The 21,565-nt window shown below is 36.9% G+C and overlaps 2 protein-coding genes and 1 long non-coding RNA gene across 4 annotated transcripts in view; 2 read left to right on the forward strand and 1 right to left on the reverse strand.

Annotated features, from left to right (window-relative positions):
- LOC105255012 (sodium-coupled monocarboxylate transporter 1) lies at positions 1–6,899 on the forward strand. 2 transcript variants are annotated; one of them, XM_025415312.1, is made up of 9 exons: positions 1–283; positions 921–1,167; positions 2,369–2,714; positions 3,801–3,955; positions 4,455–4,595; positions 4,662–4,770; positions 5,185–5,406; positions 5,602–6,110; positions 6,538–6,899. In XM_025415312.1, exons 1-9 carry the CDS (start codon positions 265–267, stop codon positions 6,629–6,631), a joined length of 1,842 nt encoding a protein of 613 aa, XP_025271097.1. In that variant the 5' UTR covers positions 1–264; the 3' UTR covers positions 6,632–6,899. The 2 variants fall into 2 exon arrangements, with proteins under 2 accessions (XP_025271097.1, XP_025271098.1); XM_025415313.1 differs by having other exon boundaries at positions 4–470; positions 6,538–6,898.
- LOC112639928 overlaps positions 6,005–21,565 on the reverse strand; it is a 93,835-nt gene continuing 78,274 nt past the window's right edge. The window contains exon 4 of the long non-coding RNA XR_003123751.1: positions 6,005–6,136. This is a non-coding gene — a long non-coding RNA (uncharacterized LOC112639928). The remainder of the gene's footprint in view (positions 6,137–21,565) is intronic.
- LOC105255015 (homeobox protein OTX2) overlaps positions 14,328–21,565 on the forward strand; it is a 49,410-nt gene continuing 42,172 nt past the window's right edge. The window contains exon 1 of the mRNA XM_025415315.1: positions 14,328–14,513. The gene's annotated coding sequence lies outside the window, so the exon portion shown is untranslated. The remainder of the gene's footprint in view (positions 14,514–21,565) is intronic.

Here is a 21,565-nt window from a genome sequence, read left to right on the forward strand (position 1 = left end):
TATCGATAGAATGTTTATGTGATCTCTGAGATATACGTTATCGTGAAGGATATATGATCGATGAAAAATTGATATAATTTTTTGGCAAATAAGCGATTAGTGATATCAACGTAATTTTTGATAGAATGCAACGTAAAGATTCCTATTTAAGAATTTTTATTCTATTTGCGGAACCTTCGGAGTCGCAGCATTTTATCTATAGTGTTATAAATCTAACTGACATTGCACGGAGTATCAGCAGCCCAACATATAGTATCGCATTGCATGTTATCGTTGTCAGTGGGTATGTAGATTTCGTCAAGTACTTTTCCAAATTCCTACTGTTTAATAGATGTGTATACCTAATCAGATCACATAAACTGGATTTTTCCGAAATCCAGTGTTATTTTAGTGTCGGAATAGTGCATTCAACATTAACTTAGACCGCCATATTAGATAAGTAAAAAGAAAATAATTGAGATATAATAAATGTAAGTATAATTGGCAATATGTAACATATATTTTCAAAATTTGGATGTGTGTGTAAAATTTAGAACAGGATTATATATAAATTCATTTCTATTCGAATATAAACTTAATCTTGTTTAAAGCATTTCTCGACAAAAAGTTAAAAAATTCAATCAAGAAACAATTAAAAAGGATAGATATTAAATATTGAAGTAATTTACACGCAATGCGTGAGGCACTAGCAAGAGACATGTTTCGTGCTATAAATCATGAGAAGTCATTAAAAACACAGTTCACTTTCGTTCAATCCGTATTGCAAAAAAAACTGGTATAATCTCACTTTCTACTTTGCATCAAGAAAGAAAGTGCTCGGTGTTTAAATGTAATCTAACGACTGCATCTTACACGCGTACATCTGAAACGTGTCGCGGATATTCGAATCTTTAAAACACGCAGTTCTTTAAAACACACAGTTTTCATCAACGGGAATAAATCCGGGATGATCGCCAATAGTACGGAGTCATTTTTTGTGGGTCAAGAATTGAAGGAACTCGCTTTCGGATGGACCGACTACATTCTATTCGCTGGTCTGCTGGGCATCAGCATCCTTATCGGCATTTACTTTGGCTTCTTCAGCACGAAACAGGATAATACTACTGAATATTTGCTCGGCGGCAGAACCATGTCCTTTTTTCCAATTAGCATGAGCCTCATTGCCAGGTGACTTGTAAACATTTACCATTTCACCGTTTCCGATATTATTTTTATCAAAAATAGCAATTTGTTTAATTAGGGTAAAACATATAATTTTTATTTTTAATTATTTATTTGAGTGAGCCATCTTCGCATATATTTTTTAGATAAAATCTTCACTATAGAAATAGATAGTAGTGTATCTGTATTAATTTAGTCTTGTTATATTAAAAGTTCAACAAAAGTTAAATTTTAAAATTTTCCCGATTCAGCGAATTCGCCCCGATATTTTTCTCGTCTACATCTCTTCAGGGAGGGGTAAAGAGGGATTTTTATAGAATTCTCAAAAATGAGAATCTATATCTTGGTAAATGCCTTGTAAAATATATGCATATGTCTTATGCACGTTCTAATTTTCGCGAATAATTAATCTTTAATAATATTTTACGCACTACCATCCGCGGTGGCTCTTAATCGCTATTTTCTCGTGTATCGTGTTGTTTAGTACATAACAGAGCATAATTCTTTATCAATTTATTAATTTGTTAAATTTTAAAATTTATTTTACACAAACTATCTCAAAATTGTTGGACATTTCTCACAATTAATCAGAATCCTTTATTTAATTTCGAATAATTATTAGCAAAGAAAAGGAAGAAAAAGGAAGAAAAAGATAATTATATTTGACAAAATGAGGGCCCATCAAAAAGCAAAGAATATCTCAAATAAAAATAATATCTCGCTTTTGTAACTATCCTGAAACTATTAAACTTAAAGGTGATGGAGAGCGCTAATAGAGTTTAATTAGTGCTTCAAATTAAAATTCTGATAAAATTTACCTAAGATTTTTTCAAATGCAATATAAAATTTTATTATTTATGAATTCATATGATTTTTAATGTACACAAGATATCGTCTAATTTTCCATTATTAATTACTGTAAAGCTATTGGTATCTTTCTGCGGAAAAATCTTTATTGACAAATTGATTTTTAAATAACAAAAAGCAATAAATTAGTACTTATATTAAAGATATTTAACAGGAGATGTATTAGAGGAGATATATATATATATATATATATATATATATATATATATATATGAAATTAATTAAAATTAAGTTATATATATATATATATATATATATATATATCTTAATTTTAATTAATTTCATATTTAAGAGTGTGAAAAAGAAAATCCATTTCTAACGAAGATAAAATTTGTTTCAGTCATATATCGGGGGTATCTTTGCTCAGCATACCTTCTGAGGTGTACCAATACGGGACGCAATACGCAGCATGCATTTTCTCATCTTTGATCACTTGTTTCTTAATCATAGTCATATATCTGCCGGTGTTTTACAAACTACAACTGACAAGCACATTCGAATATTTGGAAATTAGATTCGCCAGGCCCGTTCGGATATTAGCATCCTTTCTCTTCACCCTTTCGCTGGTGATTTATGTGCCACTGATAATATACGTGCCGGCATTAGCCTTCTCGCAAGCAACGGGGATGAATCTGCATTATGTTGCGCCGGTGATATGCATGGTGTGCATTTTCTACACGACTGTCGTAAGTGAAATATATATATGTATATAATATGCTTTTAATCGATGTTGTAAATTTTGAATCTTTATACGATAAACATTTGCTATCGAAGACAACAATTTGTCATACTTTATCAAAGTAAAGTTTGTATTGCACTTAAATTTTTTAGAGGAAAAAAAGTTTAATTATGTTTGTAGATTTAAGAAGCTTCCCTTGAAAACTTGATTTCTGATGTATTTATGAGACTTAGACATTACGACTCATTCAATTGCATTTGAATGAAAAATAGCAGACGCTATATTAATCATCTATTAACATTCGCATGTACTGCATATTGAAATATAGATTATCAAGATTATAGAAATTATAGAATGATCATGTCTAGATTAGCTAAAAGATCGCAAGAACTGCGAAATAAAACATCCATGACGCACCTTTATACGTCACACGCATTTTCACTTTCACTCATCATAGCTTTATCAAATATTTTAGAACAATTTATTGTAGAACTATTTAGACGAAACGTACGGCTAAATGACAGTTAAATATGAATGACTATTTAAAATAGACTATTTAAAATAAAATTATCTGGAGGTTTGTTGAGCAACTCTGGTCTTATCTTTTTCAAAAGTTGGATATTTATGATACAACATCACATGCAGTAGACAGGTGAATTGTTTATAGTACACGTTAGAGTCAAGTTCAATATCATGATTAATGAGATCATGTGTGATTAATAAATAATATTTGAAGACATTTGATATAATTTTTTTTAAGATGCAATCTAACTCGATAACGTCAATTGCATTACAAACTGCGCGTAATACGCTATAAATAATAAAATTGATGCTCAAAATTATTTTTAAAATACACGTGTTGTTCTTTTTCAATATGTGTGCGATAAGATATCCATGTATCAATAATAATTTATAAAATACACGAATCACGGCGTTCCATTATAATAGCATCATTATGGAATTGTACGATATTCCCTCGAGTTTACGTTTCACCGACTCCCCAATCGTATCGTTTGATTCTCCGCACGTCGCATCGTGACTGACACTGATACCTTTATTGTATCGCAAATAATCTCTTTTTGAAAAAACTCAGGGAGGTCTGAAAGCTGTCGTATGGGCGGATACGATTCAGATGACGGTGACTCTCGGAAGTCTCATTGCAGTTGTGATTTTGGGTACCATTGCCGTAGGCGGCGTCGGCGCGACCTGGAGAATAGCCGAAGAAGGTGGTAGAATTGTGTTTTGGAAGTAAGAACGGTATTTATGTATACTTTTTATACGTTACCATCTATTAAAAGAAGAGGATCATTTTAAAAATGAAACGAAGCCGCGGATGTATAACCGCAATGTCAATTAATTAAATTCTCGATTGCGATATCAATCAATAAATGTAAATCAATTCCAAAATATTATTTCGCGCATGTGATACAGCTTTTCTAAATATTAAATTGCATTTGTACATGTTACATTATGGTAGCTCTTTAAATATTGTTTACATATATTCGTTATTTATTTTTACAGTCGTATTGCCATGTACGTTTTCTCCGTAAGATTTTTTATATAATTACACGTTGTGAAAATGATGTGTAGCAATATATATAGATTTATTCGGGTTTAATGATATAATTAATTAGAGTAAAATTAACTTCAATATTTTTTTATTAACTGTAGTAATTATACACGCCATAAAAATGATAACTAAATGGAACTGCTGTTAGAAATTATATTAATTAATTCTTATTTACAGCATGGATCCCAACCCTTTCCTCAGAAACTCATTTTGGGCTACATCAGTGGGAATGACAATGATGTGGCTGATGTCACTGGGCACTAGCCAAATTTCTGTACAAAGATTTCTGGCGGTGCCTAACATTAAGGAAGCGCATAAGTAAGTGCACGAATACCAGAATTGCTTACGACAAATGACAACTATTTTATACGAATATTTTTGTAGGTCAATATGGTGCCTAGGTGTGGGTTTAGTGATCGTAAAATTGGTCTCCGTCTTTACCGGCCTTACAATGTATGCAAGGTATCACAAATGCGATCCCATAAGTACACATGTAAGTTTTAACATTTATTAGCTTTTAACTTAACACTCGCTAAGTATCTTAAAAACATATGAAGAATACGTGATAAAAATAATTTGAAATTTTAAAAACATTTCTTTTCAAAAGTCGCTCTCTTTGAGATTTTAATAAATTGATTTTTTTAGATTTTTTTAGACAATCAAAATTAGTTTATACTTATAATAAACCATTTTTTACATTTATTTCATAAAATATAAATTTTCTTTATTAAATTTATTATATTTATAAACTCTTAGTTCAGCTTATCTTCTTTGGCCATATTCTTATATCGCATCTCATGTAGAGATAAATCATGCAATTAAAGTAAGATTAAAAAGTCGAGTAGTTAAAGGATTAAATAAAAATGCTTTCCATAAAGATTCAGTAAGGGAATTATCTTGTTTTCAGGTGGTAGGAAGCAACGACAAGATATTGCCATATTACGTGCTAGATGTAGCCGCGGATGTTCCGGGACTTCCTGGCCTCTTTCTCGCCGGACTAGTGAGCGCCGGTCTCTCGACAATGAGCGCCGGACTGAACACAGTCGCTGGCACGATTTATGAGGATTTCATCGATCGCTGGATGCCAGAGAGTAACGACAAAGAGAATAAAGCCGCCAACATTATGAAGGTACAAAGACAGAACATATTATGCGGATCTGAAATCGTGATAAAAACAGAAGATTTTCTCTTTCCCTCTTTTGTAATATATCATTAAGCGCAATTTGTCATATAAAAATAAAAATAATTTGGATCATCGTCTCAACAAAAATTTACTAAATAGGCGATATAAGTAATACATTTCCACGATGACTTTTATCCTCAGGTCATGGTGGTTATCTTAGGCGTTCTATGCTTGGGCATGGTGTTCGTCGTGGACCGACTCGGCGATATCTTCCAGTTGTCCTACGCTATGGGCGGTATTACCTCCGGTACGTTGCTCGGTTTGTTCTCGTTGGGAATGCTAGTACCTTGGGCAACGACCAAGGGAGCAGTAGTCGGCGGACTGATCTCGATAGTGACGATGACCTGGATCATCGTCGGCACGCAATGGCATAAGATGAACAATCGCATCTACCATGAATCACTGCCGTCTACGACGGACGGTTGTCTGAATTTGTCTAGTTTATTTAATCATACAATTGCAACGACGCAAAATCTGACTCAAGTCGAATCCGTGGATGAACCTTTTTTCATATACAGAATATCCTTTATGTATTACACGTTATTGGGCGTCCTGATTGTAATTGTAGTCGGTACGATAGTCAGCTTCATTTGTGGTGCTTCTGACTTGAGCGAGGTCGACCGAGATCACTTTCCATCATGCATCGCCAGGTGTGTTCGAATATTTCGTTATAATTCTGAAATATATAGAACATTTTTTAAATATATAGGATATATAAAAAACACAAAGATATTTCTTTGTAACCATTTGATTGGAATCTATCATTATAAAAAGTATTTTGTTCACTCCGATTATATACGTATATGTTCTAGAATTGCGAAAAGTTGATAAAGTCAAAAAGAATTAATCTTTTCATTTTGCTATTTTGTATAAAAATTATTGTGGTGTTAAAGATTTCTATTATCTATTAAATAAGATATCTATTAAATAGTTTAAGTAAGATTCTGATATTAAACTTATTTTAAATATTTTTATCATTTATGTATCTATACACACACACACACACACACACATATATATATTTATTTATTTATTTATTGTTAATTTTTTATATATATATTATTACATTATTTGCAGATTTATGCCACCTAAAAAATATATGGAAGTATCATTGCATACAGTACCGACAGCGCTGGTAACCAATTTAGAAAAAGAAGAACTGAAATCTTAAAACATGTATATTTTATCTTCGCAAATCTCTTCTCCGATATCACGTCATTATTACAGCAAAAGGATGTAAACATGCGCCAGAATATTTGAAAAATCGTTCGATTGCAAGTTTAGTGATCTCTAATAATATTATATACTAATTATGATATAAAAACTCTAATAATATTATTATGTAAACGAATACAATAAATATTCTATCATAATCTCTCTCTAATTTCGACAGAACGAACTCAAATAAAGACTGTCTTGAGAGAAGTTTAATTCAAACTTTTAATATATCAACATTGATACGATAAAGATATTTATATATATATATACTGAACCGTCCAAGGAATAAAAAGAGAGAGAAGGAGAAAAAGAAAGTTTCAATCAATAAATCCTTAATATCATAAATTATTGAAAGACAGCAATCGACAGACAAACAAACTCATTTGCCAAGGGATAACTATATCTAACTGGCTCGTTCAGAGTTGAAAGCACCCATTAGACGTCGATGAGGGTGTCAAATTGACTAGATTATATATCTGCCCCACATGCATCTCAATACAAACAAGTCTCTCCCATCTGATACATCTAAAGGAACGATGTCTATCGGATTAGGGCCGAATGTAAATGCCGCGGAAGTTTTTTGTCAAGTCATTCGTCGAGTCTTTCTTTAAAATCTGCGATGGATTCGACCATCACGGCATGAGTAAATTATTGAACCTTTGGCTCGTTTCTCGAGAAGTGCGTAAAATTATCGACTTGATCACTAGCGAGCTTTTTCGTCACGAATTCGAGACGACGAAACGAAGAAATCTTATCAATGTCCGAGATGCTATCTCTTGTCAACTCTTAGGCGACGAAAGCTTCGACTAAAACTATTCCGCGGGAACATTCCATATGTATCTACGGTGGAGAACCAACGTGTGCTATCTCGAAGCGGCGACCACATTCCACCGCAGAGCGTTTTATTTTATTGGGCTGAAAGGTGTCAAATATATGTGGGGACCCATCTACTTACATACCGACACGCGAGTTTGAGAGAATCCTCCGTCCGTTCCTCGTCGCCTTTTCCTTCTTCTTTCTATTCGGTTTGATCTCAACTTCGGTATGAGTAAAATCCCAAAGTGAGAGGACCCGCATTGTGACCAAATGACAGATTTTTGACAGTTTCTGTCTGATTTGGTGTCGAGTGACAGACCTGAGAGGCCCAATCGCGCGCAGCCTCCTCGTGGTTGGCGTTGGTATCACCTCTTTACACCAAGTATCTCAAAAGCTTGACTATAATCCTTCTCATGTTAATTATTTTTATGACATTACAATAACGATAAAAATTTGAATTTAAAAAGAAATTACATTTATAGCAAAAGCAAGAAAATAAATGTAAAATTTTAAAGAATTACCTAGATTTGTTAAGGAAATTATTATTAATCAACAAATAATATTATATATTTAAAATAAAAGATGGTCATAAAATCACATAAAATAATTGATACAGAAAAAAGCTAAATCATCTTTTGCGTTCTAATTTTCTTTTTACTCTTATTATTTTTAAAATATAATTAAACGCAATTGATATTTTTATCTTTCTTTCATATCTTTAAAAAGAATCTTTATATTGCGTTCTTTATGTTATAGTTACTCATAATCAGCTAGACTCTCGCTACAAATCTATATGTAGGTCGAAGACAAATTTCCGAGATTCGGTTGCAGCTACTTTACGGTTGCCTGGTTTCTGTATATGCGAAATCATCATAATAGACTAGGGGGCTACGGTATGGGATACGACTTATTTTGTTGACAATGCACACGGTCAGGCGTTAGTATAAAGAGGTATAGTGCACCCCGCTAACGTGAAAATTATTCTGTCAAACATTCGAATGTCAGATTTATGCCGGCGTTCATCTACGACACGCATTTTCGAAAAAGACACGTCAATCGCGGCCGTTTTCGGCTGCAAATGCTGAAAGGGTGTCTCGGTCAATGAGATGCATACCGATCGACGCATATATTATTATAAGTATAACAAGAATGTTGTACATGTCACACGGTATTTAGTTTTTAAATAATTAATTCAACCATTTATATATTTTCTGTTGAATAGTATACTTTTAGGGCGCCCAAAATAACGATAAATATTAAGAATATTATGCACCAATAAAGTGCAAAATTGGAAAAAAGGATAATTATAAACGGAGCTTGATATAATTGTCATCAAAACTCTACATTTAAACTAATAAATTTCTTTATTGAAAACAAATTATTTTTGAAAATTATTGAAAGTAAATTGTTTTTTAATCAAGATAATACATATTTTTGTGCATAGAATAAATCAATTCAAATATCACATTCGTTATACTTCTTTTCGAAAGATATCATTTCAGGCTACGAATGCACAAAGTAAAATGGAAAAATTCGAAAATGATTTGTGTGAAAGAACTTCGGACTTTCCGTCTTCGATCGCTATTACTGTTTTCATTGTAAAAACTGTCGCATGACGAAGCACGAACACAATAGTTTCGAGACGAGGCGGAAAACTACAAAACAGCTCCCGCCTGCAGACACGCGGAATATTGTGACGTTTCTTCTCCGAATGACATTCAATTTTCAGGCTGGTAACGTCTCGCGTGCCCCCGACCGCACGCACCGTATGCGCTATAGAATAGAGAATACGATATATCCCGTGCACATCCCCAACCTCCCCCTTTTCGTCGATCAACGATGCAGCTACTCTAGACGGGCAGCCAGGGTGCTTTCCTAGTAAATACAAACAAACAACAATCGGCCTCCGTTTCTCTGCCCACGAAATCGGCGAGACGGGCGAACAGAAGGTGTATCGTATGTAGTATGGGGATGATCAACTGACAGTTCTAACGTGATCCTCGAGTTCGAATTTTGCGTTGAAAAGTCGATCTTTTGTTATCCTATTCTATTATTTCTTAAATAAAATGTAGTTTGTATAGAAAATAGACTATATAAAATATAGATTTATAAGAATATTATTTCAGAAAATTTTGATTAATTTTCAATGATCTATGAGTGCTATGTATTTTAAAGTTTAATTCACAATCGAGAAAAATCGTTTGTTTGTCCAAGGAAATTTTAGATGTATAAAAATATGAATTGAAAATTAATTTCGAAAACTTTTTTTACTCAGAAAATAATTTTATTGTTTTTATTGTATTATTTTTTTTTTACGTTACCACTTTTTTTCTTATAGTCCTATAGTTCATTCGAAGAATAACATGTTTAGATTCCAAAAAAGAAGTTGACTGTTCCTGCTTGAGTGCATTATACAACCCAACAAGTCTGTGAATATGAAAACACACCCAAACACGCGTTCGGAGAAAGAGTCGGCATGTATATGTGATGGGACCAAATCGCACAAAGAAACAGCCCAAATAGCTGCATAAAAGGTTTGTCATGGAGTAAAATATTCATTTTAAAAGTATTATTAAACGCAGTAATCCTCAAACCTTGCAATATATCTTGTGATTTCTCTAATGTCTACATTCGTGATTTCTTTTTAATTAAAATGTGCTTCCAAAGCTTCTCAAGCTTTATGTAAAATTTATGTTATCCTTTTAATATAGCCTTTGCCACAATGATATTTTTTATTCAATAGACAATATATAATATATTGCAAAATTAAATGTACGTTATATTAAATAACTAAATTATAAAAATTTGAAATTCTTTATGTTTATATCAAGAAAATATTTTGCGAGGAAACCGCAAAAAGACATTTAAATGCATTTATGAAATATGATAAAAAAATTTCTTAATTATCCTAAGGATTTTATCTTTTATATTTATTATTTCACTATGATGTCAAATTAAAGTTCATTAAGTTTAATAATATATAAAAATAAAATATCTTCAATTGTCTGATAAAAATATAAAATATAAATAATTTTAAATAATTTATGTCGGAATTTTTATTTCTTTTTTTATCATATGTCATTTATCTTTCAGTGAGCAATTTTAAAAATTTTTTTAGCTATTCGAGAAGTTAATTTATTATTTAATTTTTTTAGCTATTTGAGAAGTATATAATATCGCATGAAAAATGAAAAACAAGTTCGCCTACGTCTCTGGAGCAATGTATTGTATACAAATGTATATGATATCCTGTTGACATAGCTATACACTTGGCGAAAGAGGAGGAATATACAAGTATCCTTGTAGCAGCGAGATATAGATTGTACAAAGAAAGTTAAGATATATATGTTGTCTGGCTCCGAACGCATCCCTCCTCTTCTTGTCGCGTATAGAAAAGGTCACGTTTATTCTCCTGTAATACATCTATACAGGTTATCTTAAAAGCAAGATGCATTTTTCCAATGCATATTTCTATAAAAGGATAAACTAAGAGAAATGAGGTTTCTTTTCTAATGTCTTTGATTATCGAGACAGTAGGAAATTAAACTTTCGCGGAATGTAAGTAGAAAATAAAATCTTATTAATTCATTTAATTTCTTTCGAATTTTATTTCATGCTTTATCTCAATAGAAGTTCAATCTTAAGTCTAATTAACTATTTAACGTTTTAAAAATATTGCATGGAAATTGATTAAATTTTATTACAAATTGTATTCAAATCTCATTAAAAAGTATACAAAGAAATTATGTAATAACTGAAATATTCTATATCGTGTTGTTATAACAAGCACAGATGTTGCAACTACATGACGTATACATCTTTTCAAGATACTTTTTGACATTAGATATCAAAGCAAAGATATAGAATTAAGTTTACTAGAAATTTTTAGAGAAGCCAATACTTAATAAAGGTAGAATAAACTCGAATTATTACGAATTATATAAAATGTATGAGAAAAATTTAAAAGATTTATTTTACAACGAAAGAGAAAGAGAGAATTGGATAATTATATACGATATAAAATACGTATATAAAGAAAAAAGAATTTTTTGTTTTTCATAGACGATAAAACAGATAAGTTAATAAATTTATTCTTTTATTGTAATTTCCAGAGTTTGCTTTATCTAGAACGTCTCTGATACTAAACTGATACGTATTCTCTCGCGCATCATTATACTTGTTATCGCGTCAATCGTCGATGTCAATAGCGGACGCGCAGAATCACGCGTCCGCGAGGTATCTAGAATTTCCGGGACTTCCGCCAAACACGGCCTGCATGTATCGGGAAACAGGAGAGATCGGGGAACAGATAGAGAAAGAAAGAGAGAGAGAGAGAGAGAAACAAAAACACGCAAAGTCCCTGGACGCCGCGCGCGGGCTTTTGGCCTGACCTCGCTTTGCCACCAATTAGCATCTCCCTTAATGACGATCGCCGAGCGTACACGCGCGCTCGCGTGACGTTCAACACGTCGATGCATACACACGTGCATACATACGCTTCGTCCGTCGACCCACACGTACGACGCGAGACGAAAGGGAGCCGCGCTGCGAGAGAGGTCCATGAAAAAAAAATTCGTCGTCCCCACCGCTCACGGTTGCCCCCACTATCGCGATCTCGCCCTACCAAACTCGTAATGAATGCAACGTGCGTACCCCTGCGGTTCCCACTCTCGCGTGTCGCGCTCCCCCACTCGCTCGGCTTCCGTGAAAGATCTTTATTTTGATCGTCGACCGATTAACGACCACCGAGAGAGTACTCTCCACGCCTTCGCCGCGTCCGTTCGACCAATCGGCTCGCGTGCCGCCAGCCATTTTGGTCCATGCGGAGGCTGCGCGCACGTGCGTCATCCCTCACCTCCCTTCGCCCTTGCGGCTGGCCGCGAAGGGTGTTGCCTCGCAGGTGTGTGCTCCATCAGCCGTGTATCCGTGTGTATACGTGAAACGCGTACGCGCGCGCGTTTGTTCATCGAGGCAGAGTATTTCCATTAGGGAACGGGAGCCGCGAGAGGAAGCTGCGCTCGCTGTATCCTTCATCCGCGGGTAACAAACGCGTTGTCAACATTTCGTGCGGAAACCGAGAATGGCATGGTAAAGTACGTAAAATGATCGAAATTGCAGCGTGGTCGCATTCACAAATTTCCGCTCGTCGATATAATTACGAAATCGAGAGGGCGAGGATCGTACGGGAAAGTTTCGAAGCTGCTTCCTGAATGATTTCATTCGAGGAATAACAACCGAACTGACGAAACGTCGTCTCCTCTTTCATCTCGCGGAGAAGCGTTTGGATTTTCTCTCGGTGCGCACCCGCATTGCGTCTAGATAGTTACAACGACCTTCGTTAAATCTTTAACAACGAACGACGGGGAACGGAAGGAAGGGAGAAAAAAGGGCAAGAGAGCAAGTTAAGAGCGCGCCCTCCGTTTCCACATCAGCGTTCTTCTTTCTTCTCGTACACGTCGAACGTGTTTCTTCGTTTACGTACGAGGGTACGTGTGTGTTCCATCGCGATAGAATCTACGGGGGTGGGAAGAGGAGGGCGAGGGAGCCGGGGAGATTGCGGTCTCCTCCATTCTCCTCTCGCGCCTACGTATCATCGAGGTAGAGCTTATTTATAACGATAGCGGAGAATAAGAGGGGGAAGAGAAAGACGGGAGACGGAGGAGGAAAGAGACCAATCTTGCGAAACCTCGCCGCTTCTCCGTCTTCCCGCTACCAATTCGTTCGTGGCGTAGCCTGGCCGCGATGGTGGGATATTTTCCCGGGGAGATGGTAACGGAGGGAGTGCATCAAAAGGCAGGACGATCCGGGACCTCCGCGTGTCGGGCACATCGACGCGAATCTCATGCGCGTGTCAGTGGGGAACAGTTTTTCGTCGATGTGGGTGAACCTCCCCTTCGCGTCATATCGAATACGCACGCACACGCGCGATCCCGTCCTCACATATCGCTCCTCCGAAAGGAGGTAGGCCGACGACAGAGCGGGAGGAGTGGGGTCGAGGGCAGGACGATCCAGGACCACCACGACCATACGAGCGCTATTGTCAGAGTCGCGATGCGCGCCCCAGAAGCGAGACGAATCCCGTTTGTGTGAGTAATCCTTCCTTCCTCCTCTCTCCCATCGTCGCCCTTTCTCCGCGCGCACACGATCTTGCTCGCGTCCTTTCCTTCTCCTCCCCCTCCTCCCTTCCCCACTCTTCCCCCATCCTCGCCCCCACGCTGCCCGCGACGCCGTATCTCCCGACATCACGGATACAAGCAGACGCGCAACGGCAGCGTCCCCGGAGCGGAGCGTGCGGGTTCACGGGGAGACGCAGGTCGGGTAGACTTTCTCGGTGGAGGTAGCGGACGGGTAGTGGGGACCGTGAAACCGGGATCGGGAGGAAGGGGATCGCGCGATTCAGGATTTACGTCGTGAGCACCACCAAACGGCGGTACCACGAAGCACACGGCGTCGTCGTCCTGCCATCGCCGAGGATCGACGTCGTCGACGGCGTTGAGAGAGCAGCACCCGGGTGACAACGCTCGCTCACGCGGGACAGACGTTACGCGGGCCCACGTTGACGGCGACACGTTCACGCGTCCATCGCGTATCAACGCAACGCGGATCGACCATTCACGAAGTGAGTAAGTCATCCATCGATAGTCCGCGTAGTCTCTCCCGGTCGTTCCGACGCGACATTCGAATTCTGGGTCATCCGCGATAGTAGCAAAACCGTGGCACGTCGTCGCCAATCGTTATCGATCACGAGCCACATCACGAAAGTACTCGCGGAGTCCTGACACTTTCGGAGTGACGCGCCGTTCATTGAGATGATTCGCGAGTGACGACTTTACGAGAAGGAACAACGAAGACAAGAGGACGGGGACTTTAAAGTGGACGGTAGCCATCGCGCGTGGCAGTGGCTGGACGATAGTAGGACGTGGACAAGGACACCCTCAGGAAGCGTCTACGCGGAACGTCCAAGGATTTCATCCCCAGCCGGCACGGGGCAGCGACGCGTCGAGAGTACGTCGGGAAAGGTAAGCGAGAACTCATCAGACGATAGTTATATGAAAAGTATTGGGGTAAACACGAGGTAGCTTTTCAGTGCTCCAAGTTTGTCGTGGTTAAAAATTCGAAAGAGAGAATCTTTCAATATTTCAAAATTTTTTTTCAAGTGCTAAGATTGCATACGCATTTCTTATATATGTATCAATCGGCATGCATCTATATATGTTAAGAGATATATGTCAATTCATGTACGTCATTCCTGTCTCCGTGTGTCTGATGAGAAGACAGTTTAGATACGATTGTCGATTTATGAGATAACTTTATTACTATTATTATTGCAAAATAAGTGCGCGATTTGCGCATTCGATTCTTCGCGCAATTTGTTCGTAATTTGTTTGTATAAATTCTGATACGATGTATACGTACATTCTTTTATATACATACATTCTTCATGATTTGAAGATTGAATCGTGTTAATCTTTGCTCGCATCAATCAAATATATATGATATGTTATTTAACGATAACGATATCGAGGGATATTTATTTTAGTTTTTTTCTTAATTTTTTTCTTAAAATTTGCACCATTATTAATGTCAATTAATATTAAATATTGAACGTAATTACTATTGCATGTTTGAAAAATATAAAGTATCATGCACTAATGAAGATATTTAGGCGATAAAACAGCGTGAATATTAATTTAAAATTACATTACATCGTGAATATTAATTTAAAACTACATTATATCTTATATAAAAACGTATGTCTTTTATGTAAGAGTTACTTTTATATAATATCGTCTGAAAATCTTCAAGATCTGTCTAGACTTTAAAAATAACTCGGTTAAACCTTCTAATCATATATGAATGAATTGATAATTTAATCAATGAAGAATGTCCTCTCTTTCATGCTCTGACTTTAGCTAACTAATCTATGATCTAGGATTTCCATTTTTTCTTAATTACAACATGATCACTTTTACACGATCACCTTTTTATATTTATTAGACGAATTGAATTCATTGAATTGTTCCCGCATTTATTAAATACAGGAGAGTTTGTAGATAATATAATTTAAGTTTCACAATTTGATATTGAAGTGATATTGACGAAAATCACTTCAATATCAAATCTCATAAATAGTATATATAACAAGATCTAGAGACTTTTGTTTAATAACATTGTCGTACGATGTAATTCCAATCATCTAGATTGAGAAAAATTCGAATCTAATATGTTTGTAAGATATTTATTAAAGAATTATATAAAATGCAAACTTTCTTATATTCTTCTTACATTCGGTAGCCGAAGTAAAAGAGATAATCAATATTTATCATATATTTACATGTGTAATTTCTGGAAATTAGCTGAAAATTCTCTTTTTCACACGATTCGCAATTTAATTAATCTTTCAAGATTTTTGTTTTATTAAAATTTTCTATAAAGTTTTTCGTTCTACTTTTGGAGATTTAATCAATATATTTTGCTATTTCATAAGCTGTCGACAATAAAATAATATTATGCATTAATTGCATATAACTCTATATATAGTATGCTTAAAAATTAATGATGCCTTAAATTAAGGCGTAGAGAACAAAGTTTACCCTACGATGTTAAGAAATAGCTGAAAAGCCACTGTGAAAATTCGTGGGTATTCTCGAATTAGATTTTGGTCGAAACGCTGACGATTATCCTCCGACACGCCCTCCGATCGTTTGATTCAGAAGCCTCGGATCCTCCTTCCCTATAGTGAAATTTTGATGTTTGACATTTGTCTAGGGGCTGTAAATTTCCTCGTATCATATAAGGTCAACGTCCTCCTTGACATTTCTCAACTTCTTGTATTACGCGTGCAATATGAAAGAGAAAGCAATATTGTCTTTTTTTTTAGCATCTCTTGCTCTTCTGTCATTTGCGATATACAAGCGTACATTGTTACGTCATTAAATTAAGAATCAATTTTTAAAAAATCATATTATTAATAATACATTATGTTATTATTAATAATGAAATGATTTGCATTCTGTATAATAACAAAGACAATAATGTCCAGGAATTATTGAATTAATTTATTTCTTAAAAATGACACTAAGAGAATACCTCGGCGATCGAGATCCTGGAAATTTATCGAGAATTTTCATATGAAAATTAACGAGATGCGCGAGATACGCGTTGCGTATAGAGAGAACGGCTGACAGAAATACTCAAACGATGGCACCGCGTATGATAATCTTGACAATAATCTTAGTTGAACGATGGTTATGGATAAGTAGATCGGCTTAAAATTTCAACCGCGGCTTCTCATCAAACCGCATGAAAGACCGCAAAAGCGTGCGTGCGCAATTTCGCGGTCATTATTCGCGCGACTGAAATCGGCGTAACGGTCGACGGTGGATACGAGTCCTTTTCCGCGTCGCTTATGAATCCTCGATCGACCGCGCGTCTCCCTGATAAATGAAGTCGCGGAAATCGGCCGCTCCGAAAGAAAGCGACGAGCGAGGAGCGAGGAGGCGAGCGGCTTCTTGCGTAAGGACGCGGACGAAGAAAAGGGACCGGCGCGGCGCCTTTTCGCGCGTATCACGCTCGTGAGTGGCTCCGGTAGCCAGTCGCATGCTCGTTCTGTTAATTGTCGCCAATTAACGAGGTACACCTCTCGCCGGCGTCTCATCTTGCTTTACCGGCCACCTCCTTATCGGCTCTATTCACGATCGCCGCCGTCTTTTCTCTCCGCCGGCTCGTACACCCTGACGAGCAGCGGTAAACCATCGTTCGCGCTTTTGTCGGCATAACGCCGCGTCATCCCCGCTAATCGTCACGAAAAGTACGCCGCGTTTATACGACGTCCTCTCGACGATAAAGACCGCTACTGGCCGCGCGAGAGAGTGAAACGCGCCGCGCGAGCATCAATCTTTGTACCGATTTCTTTGGCCGAGCGGCCGTTCTCTAGCCGCGGCGGGATCGGTAATACGAGTTTAGTTACCTATCGCATCGGGATTCCGGCACCGAAATCGTCGCTCGTTAGCGAAGTACATTCGCGTTAGCGAGGTACCTTAGCCGAGAAGCCTGCGAGCGAGGAGAGCACCCGGGTACTTTTTTTTCGGAGCGTTCGCCAGCTTATTTTCAATTTTGTGCGCGGCCGCGAAATTAACTTCCTCCGGCGAGAACGATGGTTATTAACAGCCTCGACCGGCTACGATGTTCCGAATGAATGTACGCGAGAGATTTTAAATCGTCATTTATCAAAAGTTTTGGCAAGTGACTTTTAGCATGTGACCTTTCAGCGGGTTAATTTAATTGGTTCCTTTTTTTTATCGAGCAACGTATGTAATCTTAATTGCTAAGCGATACGTTCGAGTTCAGACATCGAAAGAAGACTTTTGTTTGTACTGAGTATTCCAATGTTTAGATTTATGATGAAAACTACATCTGTGTCGAAGAATTAACCAGAATGATATAACAATTAGAAACTAATAGATTTTAAGGATGTTTTGTATGTACAATCCCAGCAAAAAGTAGCTGAAAATCAATATTGACGAATATATCCACTTTTGGTGTATTTTGAGTAAGAAATTGTGTGGAATATTACAATTTGATCTACAGTGCAGAGATGTATTTTTTAATATTTATCGCGTTTTTTCTCAAATATTCCGAATTTTGTTAATCGAAATGATTAATTTTTGGCAGAGAAATTCGCCTTGTGACAAATACATGGCTAACTTCATTGAATTATATTTAATATCTTTTTAACCAGTTAGTACTTGTATAATATTATTTGACCAAATATTTCCTCTGTATCTAAACTTTTGCAAATTTTAAACAAATTCTGAATATTATTTCCACGTGTTTTTGTCATTTGAATCGACGTGATATGTTTCCCATAAGAACACATGTTAATTCGGTGCAAATTAAAATCCTTATAACTTGTGAACGCTTTAGTGAATCGATTTAAAAATTGTACTGAAGATTTTAAACATATGTAAGGACATTCTGTACAATTTTCATTAAATTCTCAATATTTTGAAAAAGGGTACAAAACATCCTTAATTCTATTAGATTTAATTGATTATAATCGCTCTTCGAACTAATGGTGCAACCATGTTTATAGCCGCAAGACCAGCAAAAATGCAGGTATATATTTTCTTAGAATTATTATGGAAAAAAAAAACACATTTTCTCTCGAAATATGCGTACAAGTGCATATGCATTTAATTAACATAACTAGATTCAAAGTCACAATCTGGGTTATGCAATATTTGATTTGAACATCAAAGAACCGAAGAAGCAATCGATTTTAATTGTTACGCCTTTCAACGTCGGCGACAGAGCCGTCGGGCATCGTCGCCTCCGCCTTCACTTTCACTCGCGTTCTCGCGAAGCGAGGTGGTACCGGCGTCATCCTCGTCTTGTGGTGATCCTCGTGGTGCCCTTTTTCTCACGAGTCATCTTCGTAGGTGCTGCGCAAAGTTTTCACAGCGAGAAGTGGCCGACGACGGGGGGTTGGCGATATGCGTCTCCCGGTTCAGGCCCGACCGAACGGCCTGACGGACAAACGCACAATGAGAACGTGGAATGCCCCGCAGAGCGAGACATGAAGACGTCACTCAGAAACGGTAACGGCCAGAACACGGGGTCAGGTCCGATCTGACCGTCTCGGCTCCGTAGTGCCAGCTGCGTTCTCTCGTCAAGTGAGTCAGCGCCGATTCCTGGCCTCCGTCGCGTCGGAGCATCACCTTCGGAACGAAATTCCTTCCGCGGGTGTGTGTGTTTCTATCGAGTTCACGCGGCTGACACTCGGTCAAAAGTTGTTAAAATTCACACGGTTCATGGTAAACAGAGAAAAATAGCTTCGGAATTGAATCCTGACAACAAACGTCATCGCACATGATAATGAATATTTATTTATGTACTGATTATGCAAAGAAATAAAAAAAGGAAATATATAAAGCTTAATGAAGGATAGAGAGAAGAATTAAAATCAAGAAGAGAGAATTAGTGAAGAGAGATCAATGTAAAATAAAATATATAATATTGAAGATATATTTCTCTAATATATTTTACCGTTGGAAATTATTATAATTGCAATATTAATATATAATAATTAAATAGCAGGAAGCTAAGAAAATAAAAATAATAAATCATAAAAGGAAAAATTGCTTCGTCGTATCCTTAAGCGCATATATACGATTAAATCGAATGAAATACAATGTGAATGTATATAAAATTTTTTCCACTGCTCTGTAACATTTGTCATACAATTTTCGAGATGTATGCCAAATGGTTCGTAATCGGATGTAACAAATATTCATTGAACAATGTGCATATTCGCGCTTAACAATCAGTTAACGATTCCGGGAATGTTCGTGTGCTTCGGAAGCATATAAAGCAGAATCTGTCAAATTTTTTCGGAAATTCGACGGCGAGCCCGGCAGGACACGAGCGATTAACGCCAGGGAGGCGAGATATAAATCTTACGCAATTTAAGCTCGAGCTTCGCGCGGCTGACAATGAATGGCGAAGCGCCATTTCAGCGCTTCGTTGGCTCGTAATGCGGCCGTAAATTAAGTCCCGCGCCGATTGGTCCACGTCCACGTTCCGTGATTTACAAGCGACGACACATGCCCACGTTCGCGATGTCCAGGATATTCGAAATCGTTCGCGTTCATCGTCTATCGTTCTTGTGACAGCGTTCGTCCGAACGAAATTTCGCAACGTCTTTGCCACGCTTAAAAATAAAAAAAAAAAGGCTTCGCGCAAGACCTACATTTACTCGTCCGAGATTTCCAGCGGAATTTTATCACAATCATGCCCGTTGAATGTTCTTGCTTCATCCAATCTCAATCATTTATTTCGCGTACCGTTCATAAAATATACCGTTGTAACATTATCGACAATGTGATTCGTGCTTAATCCGCCTTCTGTTACGTATTGCATTGAAATAAGAATTCTCAGCGTCTTTCAAATTATTATGGGAAAAGAGTTCTAACATGTCTGTCTTTTAAAAATTTAACTTAATTTGACATTTTAAATATATAGATACTATTATGCGGAATAATTTAGTAAGCTGCCTAAGCGGTTACAACAAAACTTGATAAGTTGACATTAGCTTCAACAAAGTATTGATTACTAGATTAGCAAAGTGTTTGTCTTGTATAGGCATTAGACTTTATAATGCTTAACAAACTTTGAAACGTGCGACTACATAAATAAGCATGTATTCACATGCCTCTATATGTTTACTTGCTAATTTAGACTGGCAATATAAAATAGTTAATATATGTCAAATTTTCTCTCTCAAAATCTTGGAGGATTTCGCCAAGTGCTCAGAAAATCAGTTTCGACAATCGTGTCATCTGATCCCTCTCTCTCTCTCTCTCTCTTCCTCTCTCTCTTCTCTCTCTCTCTCTCTCTCTTCCTCTCTCTCTTCTCTCTCTCTCTTTTTCTTGGCCGAAAGGCTTGCAAATAATTTCAAATCGATTTTTCAAAGAGCCGCCTTTACAGGTAAGATGAAATGACGATTATCCTCGTTCTGGCATCTCATTCGGCGCAGGCTACAGACTCTATCTGCAGTTCGAACCGCATTCATACATGGCGCGGGTTCTTTCTTTTAACCACAACAGAGACCCCCTGGACCGAAATAACTCGCCTTATTGTCGCTTTCGAAAACAGCTCATCCGGGTTCTTTCGATGACAGATATTCTGAATTTTTAGTTTTCCACATTTTGCGCCATGTTTTCTTTCTCTCTTTTTTCCTGGCGTCACCAATTAGTAGATTTCTGAAAGAACGTCGGGGGTTTTTCTTTTCGTTGACCATTTCTCTGACAAAAAAATGCAACCAAAGATAAATATTCGTCAAACGAGTAGTATATAGATTTATACTTGATACAGCTAATAATTTCTATCAAATATCAAGTTTTATGTCAGTTTTTGGTCAAAAGAATTCGTCAAGTTTTAAGACGTTTCGTAAAGAATAATATAAAGAATTTTAATAAAAGTTCAAAGAGAAACAACCATTTGAAGAAACAACCGTTGCAAGGAAATAGTAACAAAAAATATTTATATTATGACAATTACATTAGCTTTC

Source organism: Camponotus floridanus, unplaced genomic scaffold (genome assembly GCF_003227725.1).
Source record: "Camponotus floridanus strain SB8 unplaced genomic scaffold, Cflo_v7.5 scaffold12, whole genome shotgun sequence".
Classification (NCBI taxonomy): Eukaryota; Metazoa; Arthropoda; class Insecta; order Hymenoptera; family Formicidae; genus Camponotus; species Camponotus floridanus.